At 35.1% G+C, this 18,677-nt stretch overlaps 1 protein-coding gene across 4 annotated transcripts in view; it reads right to left on the bottom strand.

Moving 5' to 3' along the window:
* The window catches only part of METTL15 (methyltransferase 15, mitochondrial 12S rRNA N4-cytidine), a 100,386-nt gene that overhangs the window by 47,883 nt on the left and 33,826 nt on the right, over window positions 1-18,677 (bottom strand). For all 4 annotated transcript variants that reach the window (XM_088145848.1, XM_088145850.1, XM_088145847.1 and 1 more), the window contains one exon: window positions 1,054-1,190. In XM_088145848.1, coding sequence (XP_088001974.1) covers window positions 1,054-1,190 — 137 coding nt within the window. The remainder of the gene's footprint in view (window positions 1-1,053; window positions 1,191-18,677) is intronic.

The following is an 18,677-nucleotide window of genomic DNA, read 5'->3' as shown; positions in this document are numbered from 1 at the left end:
CCCCACAACAACAACCCTGTGAAGTGAGTTGGGCTGAAAGAGAGTGACTGGCACAAATTCACCCTTTATCAGGGCAAATTTTCCTATATCATTCACTTTTATTTTAAGTGTGAATATGAATGCATTTTATCTGTTTTAAAATTAATGATTTTTATTTTTATTAGCTGCTTTGAGCAACATTATACCACTAGAAAAGTGAGATAAAAATAAATTATATATAAAATTCATATAAATTCAAGCATGTGCATGCACACACTGTATCAGTGCTGATATATAAGCACTAAAAAGAAATAATAATCTGCACTATTCTTTTGACACTAATAGCCAAAAATACAAAGGAACTGCAACCTCTAGTAATTAAAGTCAAGGAGCATAGTGAAAAAATTGGACTAAAATTAAAGTAAAAAAGATCAAACTAATGACAATAGGTATAACTCCAGCCTTAGAATTGACAGTGAAGATACTAAAGTGGTGGATAGCTTCTGCCTTTTAGGCTCACCATCAACAGTAAAGGGACAAGTAATCAAGAAATACACCTCATGTTAGCACTTGGTAGAACAGCCATGGAGGCCTTGAAAATGATGTTCAGATGTTATCAGAATTATGCAAGCAATGGTGTACTCTGTGACACTCTATGGAAATGAAAACTGAACTTTGAAGAAGCAGGATAGAAAGGGTATTGACCCTTCAAAATGTGTCAAAACTCCTGAGAGTACAAGAAAACAAAAAAATAGATTATCAAACAAATCAATCCAGAGTTCTCACTCAAGGCACAAATGAACAGGCTTAATTTATTCTACTCTGGATACATTATGAAAAGAGCCACCTCTCTGGAGAAGGGTCTAATGCTGGGAAAGGTGGAAGGAAAGAGGAGAACAATCAGCAGTGAGGTGTATGAACTCAGTTAAAGTGGTGATGGTATACCATTGGAAGACCTGAAGCATCAGGTTAGAGATAGATCATCATGGAGAAAATGTTTCTATATGGTCACTAAGAGTCGACACAACAATGGCACATAATTCATCATCAATCAAAAAGAAAAACTGTACTCACGGATAAGATTCAGAAAGACGCTGTGCTAATTCATAAGCTGTGGGATCTCTGTCGAGTGCATATATTTTAATATCCTTTGCCTTTTGTAAAATTGCCTGTGTGTGACCTCCTGCTCCAAATGTCATATCAAGAATATGCTGATGAGGAAAAAGAAGTATTGTTACTTATTAATAAAAACATATATATATTGATATCCATTTCAGTTAACTGTATCTACTCTATTTAACAATCAAAAACTTCTTTCTTTCAGTTGCAGTCAACTCCCCCCACCAATCCCTATAGGCAAACTTCATTGCTTAATAAAATTTGTAATTAAACATGGCTTCATGTTTTGTATTAACTTCCAAAAGCAACTGAAAGGAAGACATTTTCTAAGTAATAAAAAATGGATACATAAAGGAGTTTCAAGTAGGCAACTAGAAGAGACCTTCAGAAAAGTTAACATTTCATGGCCACAAAAATGAACTCAGCATTTCCTAGGATTGCTAATAGTTATTTACACATTTAGTATAATTAAACAATGTGAGGTGGCCTGGTAAAACAATCACGTAAACAAATCATTCAGAAGGCTAAAATGTACAAGCTTACATTACCAGTGCTGCATGATATATGTTGCATTTCTGAAGCTATAATAAATAACATTAATACAACATGTGATGTTCTGTTATGATTTCATATATTATATATGAACATTTCTACTTTTCAGGGCTTATGATTTAATAGGTTTAATATGTTATAATGGACAGAAGAAATGAAAAATAACCTACAAAAAATTACATTATAAGTGTGGCATTTAGACTATAGGATTCTGCAAATTATATCTCATCTCTCTTTTAACATTTAATAAGACTTCAAAAGTTTGCTTATTGACCTGGGTCAAAATACTATCAGTATAATAATATCCCATATTCACCTCTCAATTCTATCTCCAATGGATAAAAGTGATGCAGGGTCTAGACCAGTGTTTCTCAACCTTAGCAACTTTAAGATGTGTGGACTTCAACTCCCAAAATTCCCCAGGCAGCATGCTGGGTGGGGAATTCTGGGAATTGAAGTCCACACATCTTAAAGTTGGCAAGGTTGAAAAACACTGGTCTAGACTGATGCCTGCCAGCAGTAATGGATGAGGGCCTATAATGAGACTCAACCCTGCTAAGATGGAGGTGCTACTGGTGAGCAGTTCTTGGATCTGTTTGTTGAGAAGACATCCTGATTTGGACTGGGTTGAACTAATACTGTAACAGTAAGCATTTAAGCTGGAGAGTGGGTACTCCTGAAACCAGATTTTTCACCAAATATCCAGGTTTTTTCAATGTCTAGCAGTGCCTATTTTCAGCTCAGGCTGGTGCACCAGCTATGGCCTTTCCTGGACCATTCTACCTTACAGTGATCCGATATGCCTTAAGTCTCATTTTTTACAATTACTGAAAGCACTCTACATCGAACTATCTTAAAGACACTTCTAAGATTTCAGATATAGAAGAATACTTCAACTTATATTTCATAATCCAAGCCATGATCACCTCATCTTTAAGCACTGACTGCCTATTAATTGCCACATTATTCCAATCAACTGGTTTTGACTTACAAGTCCCTAAATTTGGAACTTGCATTTGCTAGAACACCTCAGCAAATATGAACCAATTTGCTTTTTACTATATGTGCAAATTGGTGATGCTTGTGGGATTCTTACCTGATTGAGGGCTTTATCAGTGACAGAATCTCTGTTGTGAAACTCTCCACCTTTAGAAGTGCAGGAAGGACATATTATTGTTCTTCTTAAGAAAAGATTCCTGAAAAATTTCCTGATTTTTTTTTCTGATCTATTGATTACTGATTCACTAGGCTACTTTTTTTTCCTGGCATGTTTGCTTTTGACTGCTGTAAAGGGCTCAATCATTTTAATTTCTTTATTGCTGTATTTTTTTATTTTGTTGCAACACAATTTGCCATGTTTAGATTAAGAGTGATATATAAATCAATAAATTTTAACATAGGACTTTTCAAATGATGAAAATGGCAGGGAGGGAAGCTTGAAAAGGAAATCTCGCAAGGGAGGTCACGGGGGAGGCACTTTTTTTTTTTTTTTGCCTTTTTCTGGAAAAAAACTTCAGAGTCTCTAACATACTAGAGTAAAACAAAGATAATCCCTTCTTCAAAAGCAGGAAGAAACTACAGACCTGTTGGCTTATTATCTATGCGTGTCAAGCCCTGCAAGATTAGGAAACAAGACCCACTTGAATTTTTGGAAGGATCTTTATTTTTAGTATGGTAATATAACTAGTATGGTAATGTATGAACTGTCAGCCAGTGAAATAGGCTGTCATATGACGTTGTAAGTTGACTTTCGTCAGATGTCCTCAAACAGAAGCTGGATGTTTACCTGTCAGAGAAGCTCTAGTGTATCCTAAACTGGCAGGGTTTGGGGCTACAACAATTGAATTAAAAATAATGTCTCCACTCCATAACTTTAGTTTAAATGGGGTTATTTTAATAAATGAAACAGAAAAAAAATCTTTGAAATGAGTTCTATTGTTAGCTGTGTTTACTTCCCCACATAATCACCATCATTTGCTATACATTTCTCCCAGTGATGGACAAGCTTCTTAAAGCCATCAGGGGAAACATACACACACACACACACACTTTCTCTCTTCAAACAGGACCTGACAGTCCTTTCCACCTGTTTGAGTCAAACAGATGTCCACAAAGTTATTCTTTCAATTTTGGGAGAAATAGATGTTGCATGGCATCAAGTCTGGACTGTATGGTGAATGGGGTAAGATGGTGATATCTAACTTCACAACTGCCTCTTGAATGGCTCATGAAGGGTGAGGCCTAGCATTGTTATGCAGCAAAATTTCCTTCTTGTGCTTCCAAACTCTGCTTAATCATTGTTTCAAACTTTTGAGTGTTGCAATGTATTACTGAGTTAGTAGTGGTGCCAGGTTCAAGGAAATCCATGTGAATAATACCACGTATACCCCCAAAACAATAAGTTTTCCTGGGGAAGCCTGAGTTTTCATTTCATTTCAATTTTTTTCCAGATAAAGCTTTGTGATGATATTACATGGATTGAGCCCATCTTTCATTGGCTGTCACCATGCTCTGAAGAAATTCTTCACCTTCATTCTCGTAGTATGACAAAACTGCTAGCAAATTTCAGCTCCTGAAGCTTTTGTCTCTGTCATCAGCGTGCAAAGAACCCATCTTGCATAAGCCTTCTGATATTGAAGAACATCAATAATGTGACCTGCACGCTCCTGTGAAATAGCAAGCTTGACAGCAATTTCCCTTAGAGCAATCTGCCGATAGCCCTTAATCAGTTCATCAACCTTTCTCATGTGAAACTCATCAGTTGCTGTCAGAGGTTGTCCACTTCATTCTTGATCACACAAATCAGCTCTTCCCAGTTCACTATCTTTACATTTTTTGGTCCAGAGATGCACATTATTCATGTCAACATAGTCATCACTATATGCATATGCATTTAATGGTGAATTTCAACTGGAAGGGTTCCTTCAGCAGTCAAAAATTCAGACATGATGCCCAGCTTCAATCATGCTAATGTGTAGTCACTGCAGGCTTCTATTTAATAAACAACAGCAACACAAATCCTTTTCTCACAACAACCTCCTGCCAACTGAAGTGCAAGAGCAGATGCTAAGGAACATGTCAGAGCTTCTAATGCATCAGTTCTGCCTTCTGTTGGTGACTTATAACATTAGAGGTATTACTTTTCATTCAACCTTCTTAAATTATCTCTGTGATCCCTTCCAACTGTATGATTTTATGAAATTAATTTGCTATACACAAACACATACACTTGGTTTGTAAGAAAAGAGAATGTATGCTGTGCTTTCATGGATAACACTAGCACTATCTATGAAAGGCTAACTTCAACTTATCTAAGATAAATTATGTATATATTTAAATGTTTGGGAATTTAAGGCAGGAATCCTATACTAGGTTTCTGGGGAAGAAAGAACCACTACATTCAATAGAAGTTAACAGAATATATGAAGGATTGTATGGCAACTTTAGTTTAAGTATTATACTGCAGTTCTGTACAACATATTAATTAGAAATCATATTCAACACAAAGACAAGATATCAACAAATTATTTTTTCTTACTGTTGTAGCTAGGGTTTATTTTTTTCCCCATTTTAATTCTGTACAACTAAATGGCATTTTATTCCCATGGTCCCATAAATTCTAGAACAGATTATTATATGAACATTTCCTGGAATGAGTCACACTTCTATAGTTATGATATCCTCTCATCTTCTCAAAGGAATTTTATAATCAGTGTGTGACTGTACATTTTAGTTTCTCATTACGTCTATAGAAAAATAAATAATACTTTGCAATCTCTTATTCCTCTAATTTAAAATAGGCCTATGGATTTTTGTCTTAATTATCCAGCTTCAAGAAAATGTAGTTACAGTATTGATACTAGATGGCAGCATTTAGTCCACTTAGACTGCTCTCAAAAAGCTAAGTAGGGCTGGACTTGGATTGGAGGCCACCAGGAAGATGAGAAGTTAGACTGAGAAGCTCCCCTCAATCCCAAATCATAAAAGACAATGGCAAATCATTTCCATACTGCTGCATCATTCCACCATCAAAATTAATTATAGTAATACTTAAAACAGAAGTATCTTCCATGGAAACTGAGAAGCACTGCTACTTTACAAGTTGCAATAGTTACTTGTGGGCTTTTGGGTACAATTCCAGGTGGTAGTTGTTACCTATAAAGCCCCTGATGGCACAGCCCTGGTTATTTGCAGAACCACCTGTGTCCAATTACTTTTGGCCATCCAATAATATCTAATAGGGTGGGTATGCTCTGCATCCTGTCACTTAAGCAATGTCATCTGGTGTGACCTAGGAGATGCAAGTTCTCTGTTGCTGCAACTGTCCTATGTAACGGCCCTCCCCAACCCAAGATTTGGATAGCACTAACTCTTCCTGTCTTTTGGAAAGCTCTGAAGACCTGGTTCCCTCCTACCCCCGGCCCTTGCAGGCACTTGAGTGTCAGAAACACAGATGAGTCCAGAAGTCTATTAATATGATTGTATGATATGATACATAACAAAAGTGTTACCTACTCCAAGGTCTTTTGAACCTTTTTAAAAAAAATCATCTGGACTGACCTATTGCTTGTTTACTCTGAGTTGTCTTTTAGATATAACAGAGCAGAAAATGTCAAGGTCAATAGTATGACAAGCCAATGAAAAATTCAGAACTATCAACATGGTCCATATCCTGGCATAGATGAAAGCAGGTTAAAAATCAGACTGAACATGTATTATATTGCCAGACACTGTTATGCAGTTCTCTACAAAGAACTCATTCTTCTTATATATACCTATTCCACAGGCTTATGTAATGACAAAAAACCTAGGAAGGGAAAGACTATAAATATAAAAGAAATCTAATAAATTCATTGCTAATATTTCATTTTCTCTCCATTTTATAAAGAGCATTGGTGTTACCAGAATGAGTCATTTTATATCAACTCTGCAAATACTTTGTCTATTATTGACTTTCACTGTTCAAAAATCTGTCCTTCACAGGCAAAATTTCCTCTTGTTGCAACAAACTTATTTTAAACTATAAAATATGCAAACATTAATAGAAAGATCCAAGTTTTTCAATGATATACGTGTGTGTTTGTGTGTGTGTGTGTGTACTGTAATAAGTTGGTGTGCTGTTTCATAATATGCTGTCACTATATCTATATAATTATCTAAGGCCAATACAGGTAGTCCTCACTTAACGACCATTCTTTATTTGATCATGGAGAAAGAACCAATTGGGCTTGTATAAGAGAGAGTAAGTTGGAAGAGATTTATTTATTAACTGATAAGACTTATATGGCTACCCATCTTATGTAACACAATTCTTGGCAACTCATGAAATAATAAAAACCAAAAAAACAACAACAGTAAAACCAAAACCTGGCACCTCAACCAACATTTTCCAATACATTCAACAGTTCCAATCTTACTCTATCCCAACACTTGGGGGGATGCCCCTATGTGGGTCCAGGTTTTCTCAGCTGAGAACTATGTAGTAGAATAAGCCTGGGGAAGTGGTTGGAGGTATGATATGGCTTTGGCCTTTTAAAATAACATTTCCTAGCAATAGTTCCTTACCAATGAAAAATCAGTTCTTTCGTGTTTCGGGTATCTTAGGACCAGAGATAGTATACCAGCCATCCTGCTGCCTAACAGAGTCCCTGAGCTAGTGGAGATGTTCCCTCAAGCTAATGACATTAATATCCAGTTTGGTATTGGTTTGTGAAGAGTGGCTCAAGAGTTCATGTAATGGGCTATAAGAATAACCTTGAAGAACACAAAGAAGAGCCGCAACCAATGGTCAGATAAGAGAAGTCTTAGCCTAAAGCAGTAATGTAATTTGAGAAAGCGTTTCAGACTTGACCATCCCTAGTTGTCTTGAACATAAAGGCAGGGAGGGGATAGGCACATTCAGTTACTATAACCTTATAATAAAAGTAGCATTAGCATCCATAACTTTCTTGGTCTGGACTATCTCAAAAGGTTAACAGTTCATAGTACTTATATCAATGATGGGCCTTTCCCATTGGTTGCAGGTTCAACACATAACACAGAGTATACATTTGATTTGATCCATTATTCTGATCTGGGAGATATTCTCTAAGACTGAATTGCCAAACTACAGTCAAGATTGAGATTAATGTTATAGGTGGATTTCTACCCAAGGTGAAGTTCTACTTAAGAGGCTACTGAATCAAGTTGGATTCCAAGAAGCTTTCAAAGGAATAAATGGTGAATCTGTCAATACTCAAGGCCAGAATAGGTAATTTATTAGGACATTTGATGCAACTGTTACTCAGTGACCTGACATTCTTTTAAAAGGGTCCTATGAAACACATATGAAGTATGTCAACTGAGTAGCAAAGCATAAAACTAAAGTTCAGGTGGAGGAAAACACAAATCCAATGTGGTAATAAAGAAGGTAAAACCCATCTGAGGTTTTATGCTGCAGCAATACTGCAGCAAAGTAGTTTTTTGTTGTTGTTGTTTCTGCACATAATAGATTTGAAGCTCATGGACTGCTGAATTGTTTTAGATTGTGATGGGGATGACTCATATTCTGTGTCCTCCTCTCAGAATTTGATTACAGGATTTTCAGTGGTTTGTTAAGCTTTTAATTAGTTAAAAAAAAAGACAGGAAAAATCAAGATGCCACAGTTGATAGAGTTAAATATGTCAATATATGGTAACATTGTACAGTTACATGGATCAACTTCAATTTATAACACCCAAAGACTTGAACTCTTGGGAATTATGTGTACCACATGTCCTCTTGATCTCTGCCCACCTTGCCTTGCAACTTTTAGCCAGGATGTTATTAGCAAAGTCTTAGTATCATAAATGTTCTGAGGAACAGTACCATGTTTCCTTGCCTAAAGGAGGCAATTATTAAACCTCTCAAGAAGCCTGTATTTAATTCCTCAAAGCAGGCAATTACAAGCAACTTTCTGGTCTTTCACGGTTGGATAGGGTGACTGAGAAGACAATGGCTTCTCTCCTGCAAGCAATTCTGAAGGCAATCCTGGAAGAAGCAAACTTTCTTCATATATTTCAAACTGGCTTGAGATTAGGCCAGAAGTCTGAGACTTCAGATTTGACTAGAGGTCTGACTGTCTACAGTCATGTTTAAAACTTTGTGAACCATTTTGAATTTTCAGTGATTCTGCATAAATATGACCTAAAATGTGATGTTTTCCACACAAGCCCTAACATTATATAAAGAGAACCAAATTAAATGAATCAAAAACATTATACTTGTTCATTTATTTATTGAGGAAAATAATCCAAAGCTATATATTTGTGTGTGGAAAAAGTATGGGAACCTCTAGGATTTTGAAGGGAAAATTAGAGTCTTACTCCATTCTGGGGCAGTTTTAGGTTTCTGGGGCAGAAATGTTTGAAGTGTGGAATGGTCTGGCCCAGAAATGTACCTGTTTCTTCCAATCATTTCTGGTTTGGAGAATTTACTTCTTGAAACTGCTCTCAAATGGCATGGTCTGAATGTTCAACATGGTCAAGAGGAAATGGAATGTTCTGGTATTTTCTGTAACATCCTATTTCCAAATCAGGAAATCTTCCAAATGTATACTGTAAATTAACATATATAAGAGTAAAAGCCCTAACTTCAAAGACATAGTAATGGACTCTGAACCAATTGTAATTAACCAGGAAAAATATATTGGACTAGTTGAAGACAGCTCAGTGATGATGTTGATTCATTGTGTAGCAGCTTATTAGAAAAGGAACTGAAAATATAACAACCAATACTGCAGAGTCCTTACACAGCTCTATGGTAACTCTGCATCTGAAATACTGCATACAGTGCTGGTAGCCATATTTGAAAAAACTAATAGCTATACAGTTATATGAAAAAGTGAGTATATCCTATTGAAATGATTGACTTTTTCTGTGCATTTCAACATACAGATATTTGAACTTAATTTCAACAATATTGATAAAGGGGGTATAATATAACAAATATTATGCACCATTTACATTTTGCAATCCATTGTGTAATTTAAATAAACATAAATGCAAATTTCGCATGTTGAAAAAGTAATTACACCCCTACATTTATCACTACCTCAAGGTGTAGCAGATCAGGTGCAAATGATTAAAATATCAGAAGAGATTAATTGGAAGGAATCTGTCTTATTTAACCTCATTTAGTTTGATTTGCTCTTTGTTGTTGAAGTATGTGGCATCACTATGCCTAGATCGAAAGAGCTCTTGAGGCCTTCAGAAAGATGTTACATATTATTATATAACATATATAATTATATAATTATAATTTATATAATTTCTGGTATATATTTAAATATTATAATTATAACATACATACATACATACAATTATATAACCAGTATTATTCTTCCTCCAATTTTCCTCTTCTGACTGCATAGTTTTAGTATATAACATTATTACTTTTTTATTATTCTTTATTTCCTGATGCTATGCAAATACACTGAGAGCTCTTTGCACCGAAGTCAAATTCCTTGTATGTCTAATCATACTTGGCCTTGTTGTTCTGTTCTGTTCTGTTCTGTTCTGTTCTATTCTATTCTATTCTATTCTATTCTATTCTATTCTATTCTATTCTATTCTATTCTATTCTATTCTATTCTATTCTATTCTATTCTATTCTATTCTATTCTATTCTATTCTATTCTATATGCCTATGAGACTGGGAAGGGATTTAGAAAGATCACCAAACAATTGGACATCAATCATTCCATTGTCTGGAAGATCATCTACAAGTGGAGATGATTTCAAACAACTGCCAACTTGTCCAGGCCAGGCCATCGCAGCAAGTTCAGCTTGAGAACAGAACGTAAGATGTGGAAAGAAGTCTCTGAACCCCAGAATTTCATCATGTGACCTACAGGTAGCTCTTGCAACTATTGACATCAAAGTACATGAGTCTACCATTAGAAAGGAGCGGCACAAATTAGATCTACATAGGTGGTATGCCAGGGAGAATCCTTTGCTTTCCAGAAAGAACATCAGGGCAAAACTAAAATTTGCTCATGAACACCTAGACAAAGACCAGGACTTCTGGAACAATGTGCTCTGGACAGATGAGGCAGAGACAGTACCAGAAGATGTTTGGTGAAAACCAAAGACAGAATTTCACCAGAAGAACCTGACACCAACTGTAAAGCATGGTAGTGGAAATGTTATGATTTGTAGCTGCTTTTTTGCATCAGAGCCTAGGCAGCTCACCATCACAGAATCCACTATGAATTCTTCATAGTATTAGAGGGTGCTTGAGGATAATGTGAGACTGCCTGTCGGAAGATTGAAGTCCAGCTGAAAGTGGACCTTGCAACATGACAATGACCCTAAACATTCCAGTAAATCTACCAAGGAATGGCTGGGGAAAAGAAGAAAAGAAAAGAAATGGAGGATTCTGGAATGGCAAAGTCAAATCCTGGATCTACAGTAAATCCCATCGAGATGCTGTAGGGTGATTTGACATGGGCTGTGCATGCAAGAAACCCCTCAAACATTGCACAGCTGAAAAAATTCTGCATGGAGGAGTGAGAAAAAATTCCTCCCAATCAATGTCAGAGTCTGGTACACAGTTATAAGAAACACTTGAGGTTCTTTCTGCCAAAGGTAGCAATGCCAAGAATTACAAAGATGTATTTACTTTTTCTACAGAAGGAAATGATGTGCCTGTTAATTTTTTGTTGAATAAATGATTAGAAAGTCATTTTTTCATAGTTTTTTTGTTCAATTACATCACCTTTACCTTTATATACTGTTTGAATGAAAATAGAGTATTGATATGTCCATATACGTTAAAGAAGAAAAAAAAAACTATATGTGAGGTGCACTTACTTTTTCACATGACTTTAACCGTTAAGAAAGACAGCACCTCCACTTTCCCATATCTCATTTTCCTGTGTTGCTTGTTCTCCATATCAGTTAGAACTTTATAAGAACCCCCCTCAAAAATCCTTTTTTAATTAGCTGAGGATCTATCTGGATTGCCCATAAAGTGTAGGGAAAAGAAGGTACAGTAACTGTTAATCTGTAAGTCTGTCTTTCTAATACCAAATTCCTTTTCTGAATAGACACAAATCTAATGTTTTAAAAATATCCTACTTTTTAGCTGCAAAAGCTAGGCAATTAAGCTAGCTTGACAATTAAGAAATAATTTAAAATCAGTTATAATCATAATTAAAACCATACCACCTGGATGAAAGTTTCCAATCATATCTTCCAATTCAGGAATCTTTGTGCTCCTGTTTCACTGTGTTTCCTACCAACTGCCAAACATATTCCTTTTCTCCCTTCCCTTATTCTGCTTGAATTGGCTTGTGCAGAAGCAAAACTATATAGTAAAAAGAGCAGAGTAAACAGTATTTCATATCACTCATGCCTATGTATTTCTGTGTTATGCTCATTCATAATTGCATGCAGGCTCAGGGGATTACAGAAGTGGCAGCTGGTACAAGGATCCTGGAGGTGCTCTTATAAGAACTGACACTCGTATTATCCCCTGAGTCTGTTGCAAGTACAACAGGGAGATGGATAATGGAGAGATGGCAAACCTTTGTTCTGATTGTTTTCCCATAAGCTTTTGCTCCTGGGCATGCTACTGCTAAAGGAAAGAAAAGAGTATATTTACAAAGTGCCAGGATAAGCAACAGATAGATACCAATTCTTCTCTAGTACTGGCCAAATCTTAAATGAGCTAATTTTACTAAAAGGCTTAATCTTCAATACATTTAAAGTAACTCTATACTGGAACAGTACACAAAATGTGGAAAAACAGCAACAATAAGTGTTAGCAAAAATATATCCAGATGATGCCAAAGACCAAGCACAGATAACAGAAGACAAACAAGCTGAGTTTGCTAGATTTTAGTTCGAAAGTCACAATTACAAAGCTTTTTTTACTAGGACGTATGGATAATCAACTAGAAAAGATCCATGCCCGATTGGTTTTATATAGGGTAACTGCAGCGAGGCTATTATATGCACAAAGAAGGAGAAATACAGAAATACCCACAATGGAGGAGTGGATTGCGAAGATGGCAGAACTTGCTGAAATGGCCAAATTGACTTGTCTGATAAGGGAAGGAACAATAATTACTTTTATAAAAGACTGGAAAAATTTTGCTGAAAATGAACACAAATGAACTGATGATCTCAGGATTTACTGATTAAAAGGATGCTTATGGGAAGAAGGGAACCATGATATATAATTTGGGAGGGCGGAAATGGCAATAATTAACTTTATAACTGCTGTAAAGAAGATCGGAAGTCGCTTCTTTAGATATTTTTCTTTTCCCCCCTTTACTTAACTTTTACTGTTTCTCACTTTTTCTTTTATCTTTTCATATCTTTTTCTTTTTTCTAATTTTCTTTATGTTTTCGTAGTTTTTAATTCTGTAAAAAAATTCTTAACAAAAATTATATATATTTGAAAATCAAAATTACATAAAGGTGTGCTAACTAATTCAGTAATATTAAATTGTCAGATTTATTAAGATAAAAATCTCTGGCACAAGCTAGATTTAAATAACATATAATGGCATGTGTGCTATTAGTTCCTACTTCCAGATAACTAGAAAGGTCTGGAAACTGTCATTGTGCTTAGCTAACTCAATCCAGATAACCTCTGAGTGACTTTATCTACCAGATAGCATGAATATTTCTCACCACACCCCTACAGATGATTCTGCAGCCCAACACATCCCCCCCAACATGGAGCAGATTACCCTAAACAGGGCTGCTAGACAGCTATTGGGAGACACAATAAGGGCAGAGAAATAACATTTTGCTGCCCTTCTCACCACAATGTAGAGCCAAATACGGGCTCTCACTTTGTCTTTCTCTAGTGGCACTCCAGGTGTCACTTCTGGTGCTTCCTGTCCCAGAGCTCCTCAGAACACCACAGAGCACCCCAGGATTGGCATACCAAGAGAGGCTGCATAGGGGCAATCTGGTCCAGGGCCTCAGTCACAGGCCTATTCCAGACTGTAGCCAAGGCCTTGCTGCAAGGAGCTCCCGCCACATCACAGCTACAAGTGACTAAGCCCAACAAATCATACATACCCAAACACCCAACAGTTTCCAAAAAGTTTTAAAAATAAACAGCCTCCGCAGTCAGCACTACAAACTACAAAAAGTATAGAAAACACATCACAAACAACATAACCCAATGAGCACTTCTGAATACAACCATACTTCTAGGTGCTACCCAAACGGGATTTGGGCAAGCTTGGCCATTAAACTTTCTCAGTACTAATTGAAAGCTTGTTATATTTCTGTTACTTGAGAGCCAGGGCAAAAATCCTCCTAACACCTTCTCTCTGTAACCAGTTATTTGGTTATAACAGAAGCTCATGACCACAACACCTCATGAAAAAATATGTAAGAGATATAAAATCTGAACATTCTAAAAAAGCAGAAGCAAGTCAGATGAGTTCTTATATTGAGTTGTTCTAAGAAATACTGTACTGTAATAATGTAGATGTAGTAACAAAACTTGTATGATAAAATTTAAATCTAAATAATTGAAAAAGTATAGAAAATTCCACAATCCATAGCCAAAAAGTAATTTCAAAACTCTATTTATCCTCCTTTTGCTGCTTTTACAATTGACTGATAATTAGTGACATTTATTTGTCAAATTTCAAATTAATACAATTAATTCTTTGAAATATGTATAGAGAATGCAGCAAACGGAATCAATTCATTACATTGGCACAACAATTCATTCCATTAAAATAGAAGAATCTATAAGTAGGCCTTTTTGATGAAAATGTTTAACAAGTGCATCTATTCTTGTTATTCTTCTGCAAGTTGTTTCAGTAGCTTTTGTCCAAAAATTGACAGAGGAGCTTATTTGATTCCAGTGTTAGTAAGTAATTGTCAAGTGCAATCTATTCAAAGCAAATAAACAGAAGCAGTATCATTTTTCGTCTGAGACATGTATGGAGTCTTTTTCCTGTCAACTCAAGTTCAACCCTGGACTCAATTTACAGCTCAGCGGAGTTTAACATATATAAAGCTACTATAAGCTAAATCTCATACGCAAATAATAATATGTCTTAGAAAACTTAGATCATGATTGCAAATAGTAGTCCTTCTATTGAATGATAAAATTAATTTAAAGAGAATAGACTACAGCAAAACCATTTGGGTAATTAATCTGTTCTTTAGAATAATATCATCACCACCAGCTAAGTGAATATAATTAAAATTAACATTTTTAAAGAAAATACTCAAATCAGAAATTATCTTTTCAAAATGTTTACAGAATAGTTTGGCCACTGCAGGAATGAAATCACCTGTTTAGAAGCATGTTATTGATCAAACTATATTCTGATCCAAATTAAAGTAGCGAGAATTCAGATTACACTAAGAAATCAATTTTTTTTTTAACATTTAAAGAATTTTTTCATAACTTAAAGATATGAGGACATTTTATCAATATTTTAAGAAGCATTTTACTACCATAAATGGAAAAAAAATGGCATGGCATCCAATTAACTTAATAACTTAACAAGATATTTCTATCAGTGAAAACCACTGTATTCTGAAATCTGATCCAGAAGTTTTAATCCATCAGAGCAGATTCTGTAAAACATGGAATGCTGTAGGTTGACAAGAGGACAAGAAAATTCCATTATGTATGTTAATATGTTGAGCACTTTGACTATTCACTCTAAGAACATTTTGAATACAGCTATCTTTATATTTGAAATATCACATCATGCTCTAAAAACAAAAAAAAATATAAAAACTTCAGATTAAATGCTCTCCTCCAGAGGCAATTAAAATTAACAATGAGAAATCCAAGTGATGTCATAGGACATTCCACTGCTACCATATTCACTGGAAAACAAAAATTCAGAATATTTTGTTTCACTTCAGTGATTACATAATATACAAACTCTTTCAAAGAATATAGATGTAGGAATAAATGTAAACAGGACTCCAGAGGGGATATTGCATAGAGTTGTTTGTATCTAATATATTTAATTCTTAAAATATTGAAACATATTTATTTATTTATTTATGTATTTAGTAAACTTGTCCCCGCCCATCTCCCCCCAAGGTCAATGAACACAAAATTAGCTTTTTGAAATATATAAAGGTCTATTCAACAACATGGCCCCCTGAGTTCAATGGGGCTTATTCCCTAATAAGAGAAAATAGGACTGTAACCTCAACATTTGTGTTGGTTGAATAACATATGCATCAGGAATGAGGTTCAGAGATTTAGAATGTTACTTGCATACACAAATTACATCCTTATGTGACCTTCAGTATTTGTTGTTTTAAATTAAATTGTGAATTCTTCCTCTTTAAATTTTCACCAACACATACATCTGTATTATTTTTTTCCCCTGTCCACTACCTGCGGGTCACGTGTATCTTTTGTTCTTTATTTTTCTAATAACTGCATATGTTTTGGAACTTCTTTACAGAATCAAAGTTTTATTTCAAGCAGAGAAAGTGGCATAATTTGCACAGAGGGCTCACTGTTGAATTTATCTTTGAAAATACGCAACATTTTAAAAGCACTGTTTTTCTTTTTTAGAATACTTTTTATTAAAGAGTTTTACAATACTAAAAGATAGTACAAACTGAGATCAGGGAAAAAAAGAGAAAAGAAAGAAAAATAATACAAAGTACCAAAAAAAAAGGGGGGGGAGGAAAATGGGGAAAAAAAAGAATATTTAAAGATGCAACTCCTAATTTTCTTTGCAACAAGTACAGGCAAATTAATAGTTCCAGGGCCTCTATGAAATTACATACATGGTTCACTTTTTCTCATACCTCACCCATCCATTCACAGATCCAAAAATCATTATCATTTCTGTCCAAATGTTGGCAAAAGTCCATAAAGGGTTTATCAAAGAATTTGATAAAAATATTTATTTTAGCCCTGATCATACAAGTCAACTTTACATTCCTTTCTTTTGCTTCTGACAATCTTAATCTTTAATTCATAAAGTTGCTGTTGTAGGATTGAATCTCCATTCAAACTTTCTTTCTCCCATCTCAAAGATTTCTTCAAGGTTTTAGAAACCATTTTTTGTAAATCCAAAAATAAGTCCTTGCCCTGGTCCTTTATCTCTTGGTTTATTATTTGTATTTCCACTCTGTCATCTCTGTCCTTAATTTCTTTATTTTCCAATATTTCTCCATCAACTAGGATTTGTATCTCCTCTTCATCCTGTCTATCCATAAATTCTTCCATACTGTTGTCTGTCACATCTTACACTTATTCTTTATAATCTTCTTCAAAAAATACATTTACAGGTGCAAAGATTATTGCTGTCAAATTAGTTACATGTTTCTCTCCCAATTCTTCAAAAATCCTTTGAAATGTCTCAAGCGTCATACCTTTATCTGTCATTTTGCAAATTTCACTTTTCTTTTTCTTGCCTGGAACTTTAGTCCCCTCTAGTGGCTCATTTCTAAATTCACAAACTCTCAGGTTTCTTTGTTACTTTGTTTTCAACTTTCAGCCAATGATCTCTTTCCTGATAGGCTAAACAATTTAGAAATATTGTTGTTTACTCAATTTTTCAAAAGCAAAAAGCAATTTTGCTTTTGCTAAGAAAAAGTCCTAATATTCCAAATTCGTCTGGTCTTTAATCCCTTTATAACTTTCTTAAATTCTTATTTAGCTTTTTGCCATTTCTTTTATAGTCTTTAAGTTCTTTAAACTACTAGCTAACGTTTCTTCTATTTTGGGGTGAAGTTTTACTCACCAGGTAGTTTTTCAAACTTGTTGTTTGGAAGACCTCTTTTAGCTGTAAAATAATTGTAAATCCAAAGGTGATTAGAAAGTGAGATGGTCAAACCCAGTGTCCTTAAAGGCTCTGCTGCAGTTGAGAGCTTGATGACTTCCTTTCTCTCCCAGCGCTCAAACCTGCAGGATGGTTGCTATCCTGCAGTCTTCTCGTGAGGAGCAGCCATCCGGAGCACAAGTGGGCAGTCTCTCTCTCCTTATCCAGTCTTTTGGAGACATTTAGTTCACCATCTTTCCTCATTTGGAAGTCCCATTCTAAAAGTATCTTATAAGCGTGTTAAATGATAGTATGGAATAAAAATAGGTATTTTTATGGATTAAATGCTTTCCTTTTTTTTGAGCTTAGTATAGATTTAACCTTCCAACACATATTAATAATTTTTTCTACTTCTATACTGCAATTATACCACTTCAGAAATTCATACAGGTCTGTTAATAAACAAAAAGAGACAGATTTCAGAGTATTGAAATTATTCCTTGATTTTTCACAGCATGATGCAAATGACACTCCTGCTGTGAACCCAGAAATTATTTTTGTTCTGAGCATGAGAACTGAATCTTGCACACATAGGACACAGCTCAGTTTCATAGGCCTTCTTTAAATTTTTTAATTATTTTTATTTTTTTTATTGTACTGTGCAAATCCAGTAAATAAATAGCGTTTGTTTAATGCTGTAATTTAGGATGTATATACAAGAGAATGTGAGTTGTTTTGTTACTGCTATTGATGAACAATTAAGGAGTCAGAAATCCTTGCTGATCTTTTAGAAATTACTCAAAATCTACTGGCATATTCAGATTAATCTTGCTTCTTAATCAGCACCACTATATAGCTATAGAGGATAATCAGCAGCAAGGTGGATAGACTCAGTTACAATGGCAATGGGTGCACCATTGGAAGACCTGAAAGACCAGGTTAGGGACAGATTATCCTGGAGAAAATCTATGTGGTTGCTAAGGCTCGACACCAACTTGATGGCACATAATCAATCGATCAATTAATCAACAATTCAATGTCTCTATTCTAATTAATATCGGAAAAGGAGACATGAAGGGATACAAAGATAAGAATGTGCAAAATTAGGAAAATGCTTTGAAAGTTTAATGTAAACAGTACGATCCATAAACCAAGACAATGTTGTAGGACTGACCACACATGTCAACTAGTCTTTCAAAAGAGCTGCTTCTCAAAATTATTACATTGGTTCAAAACCAGGTAGGCTAAATACATCTGTATTTATATAAAGACTTGCCA

Source organism: Python bivittatus, unplaced genomic scaffold, assembly GCF_059951505.1.
Source record: "Python bivittatus isolate LINGU-HERP-01145 unplaced genomic scaffold, Pbiv_v1 ctg000480_np1212, whole genome shotgun sequence".
Taxonomy (NCBI): Eukaryota; Metazoa; Chordata; class Lepidosauria; order Squamata; family Pythonidae; genus Python; species Python bivittatus.
Note: the sequence above shows the minus strand (reverse complement) of the source record. Positions and strands in the feature narration are given on the sequence as shown.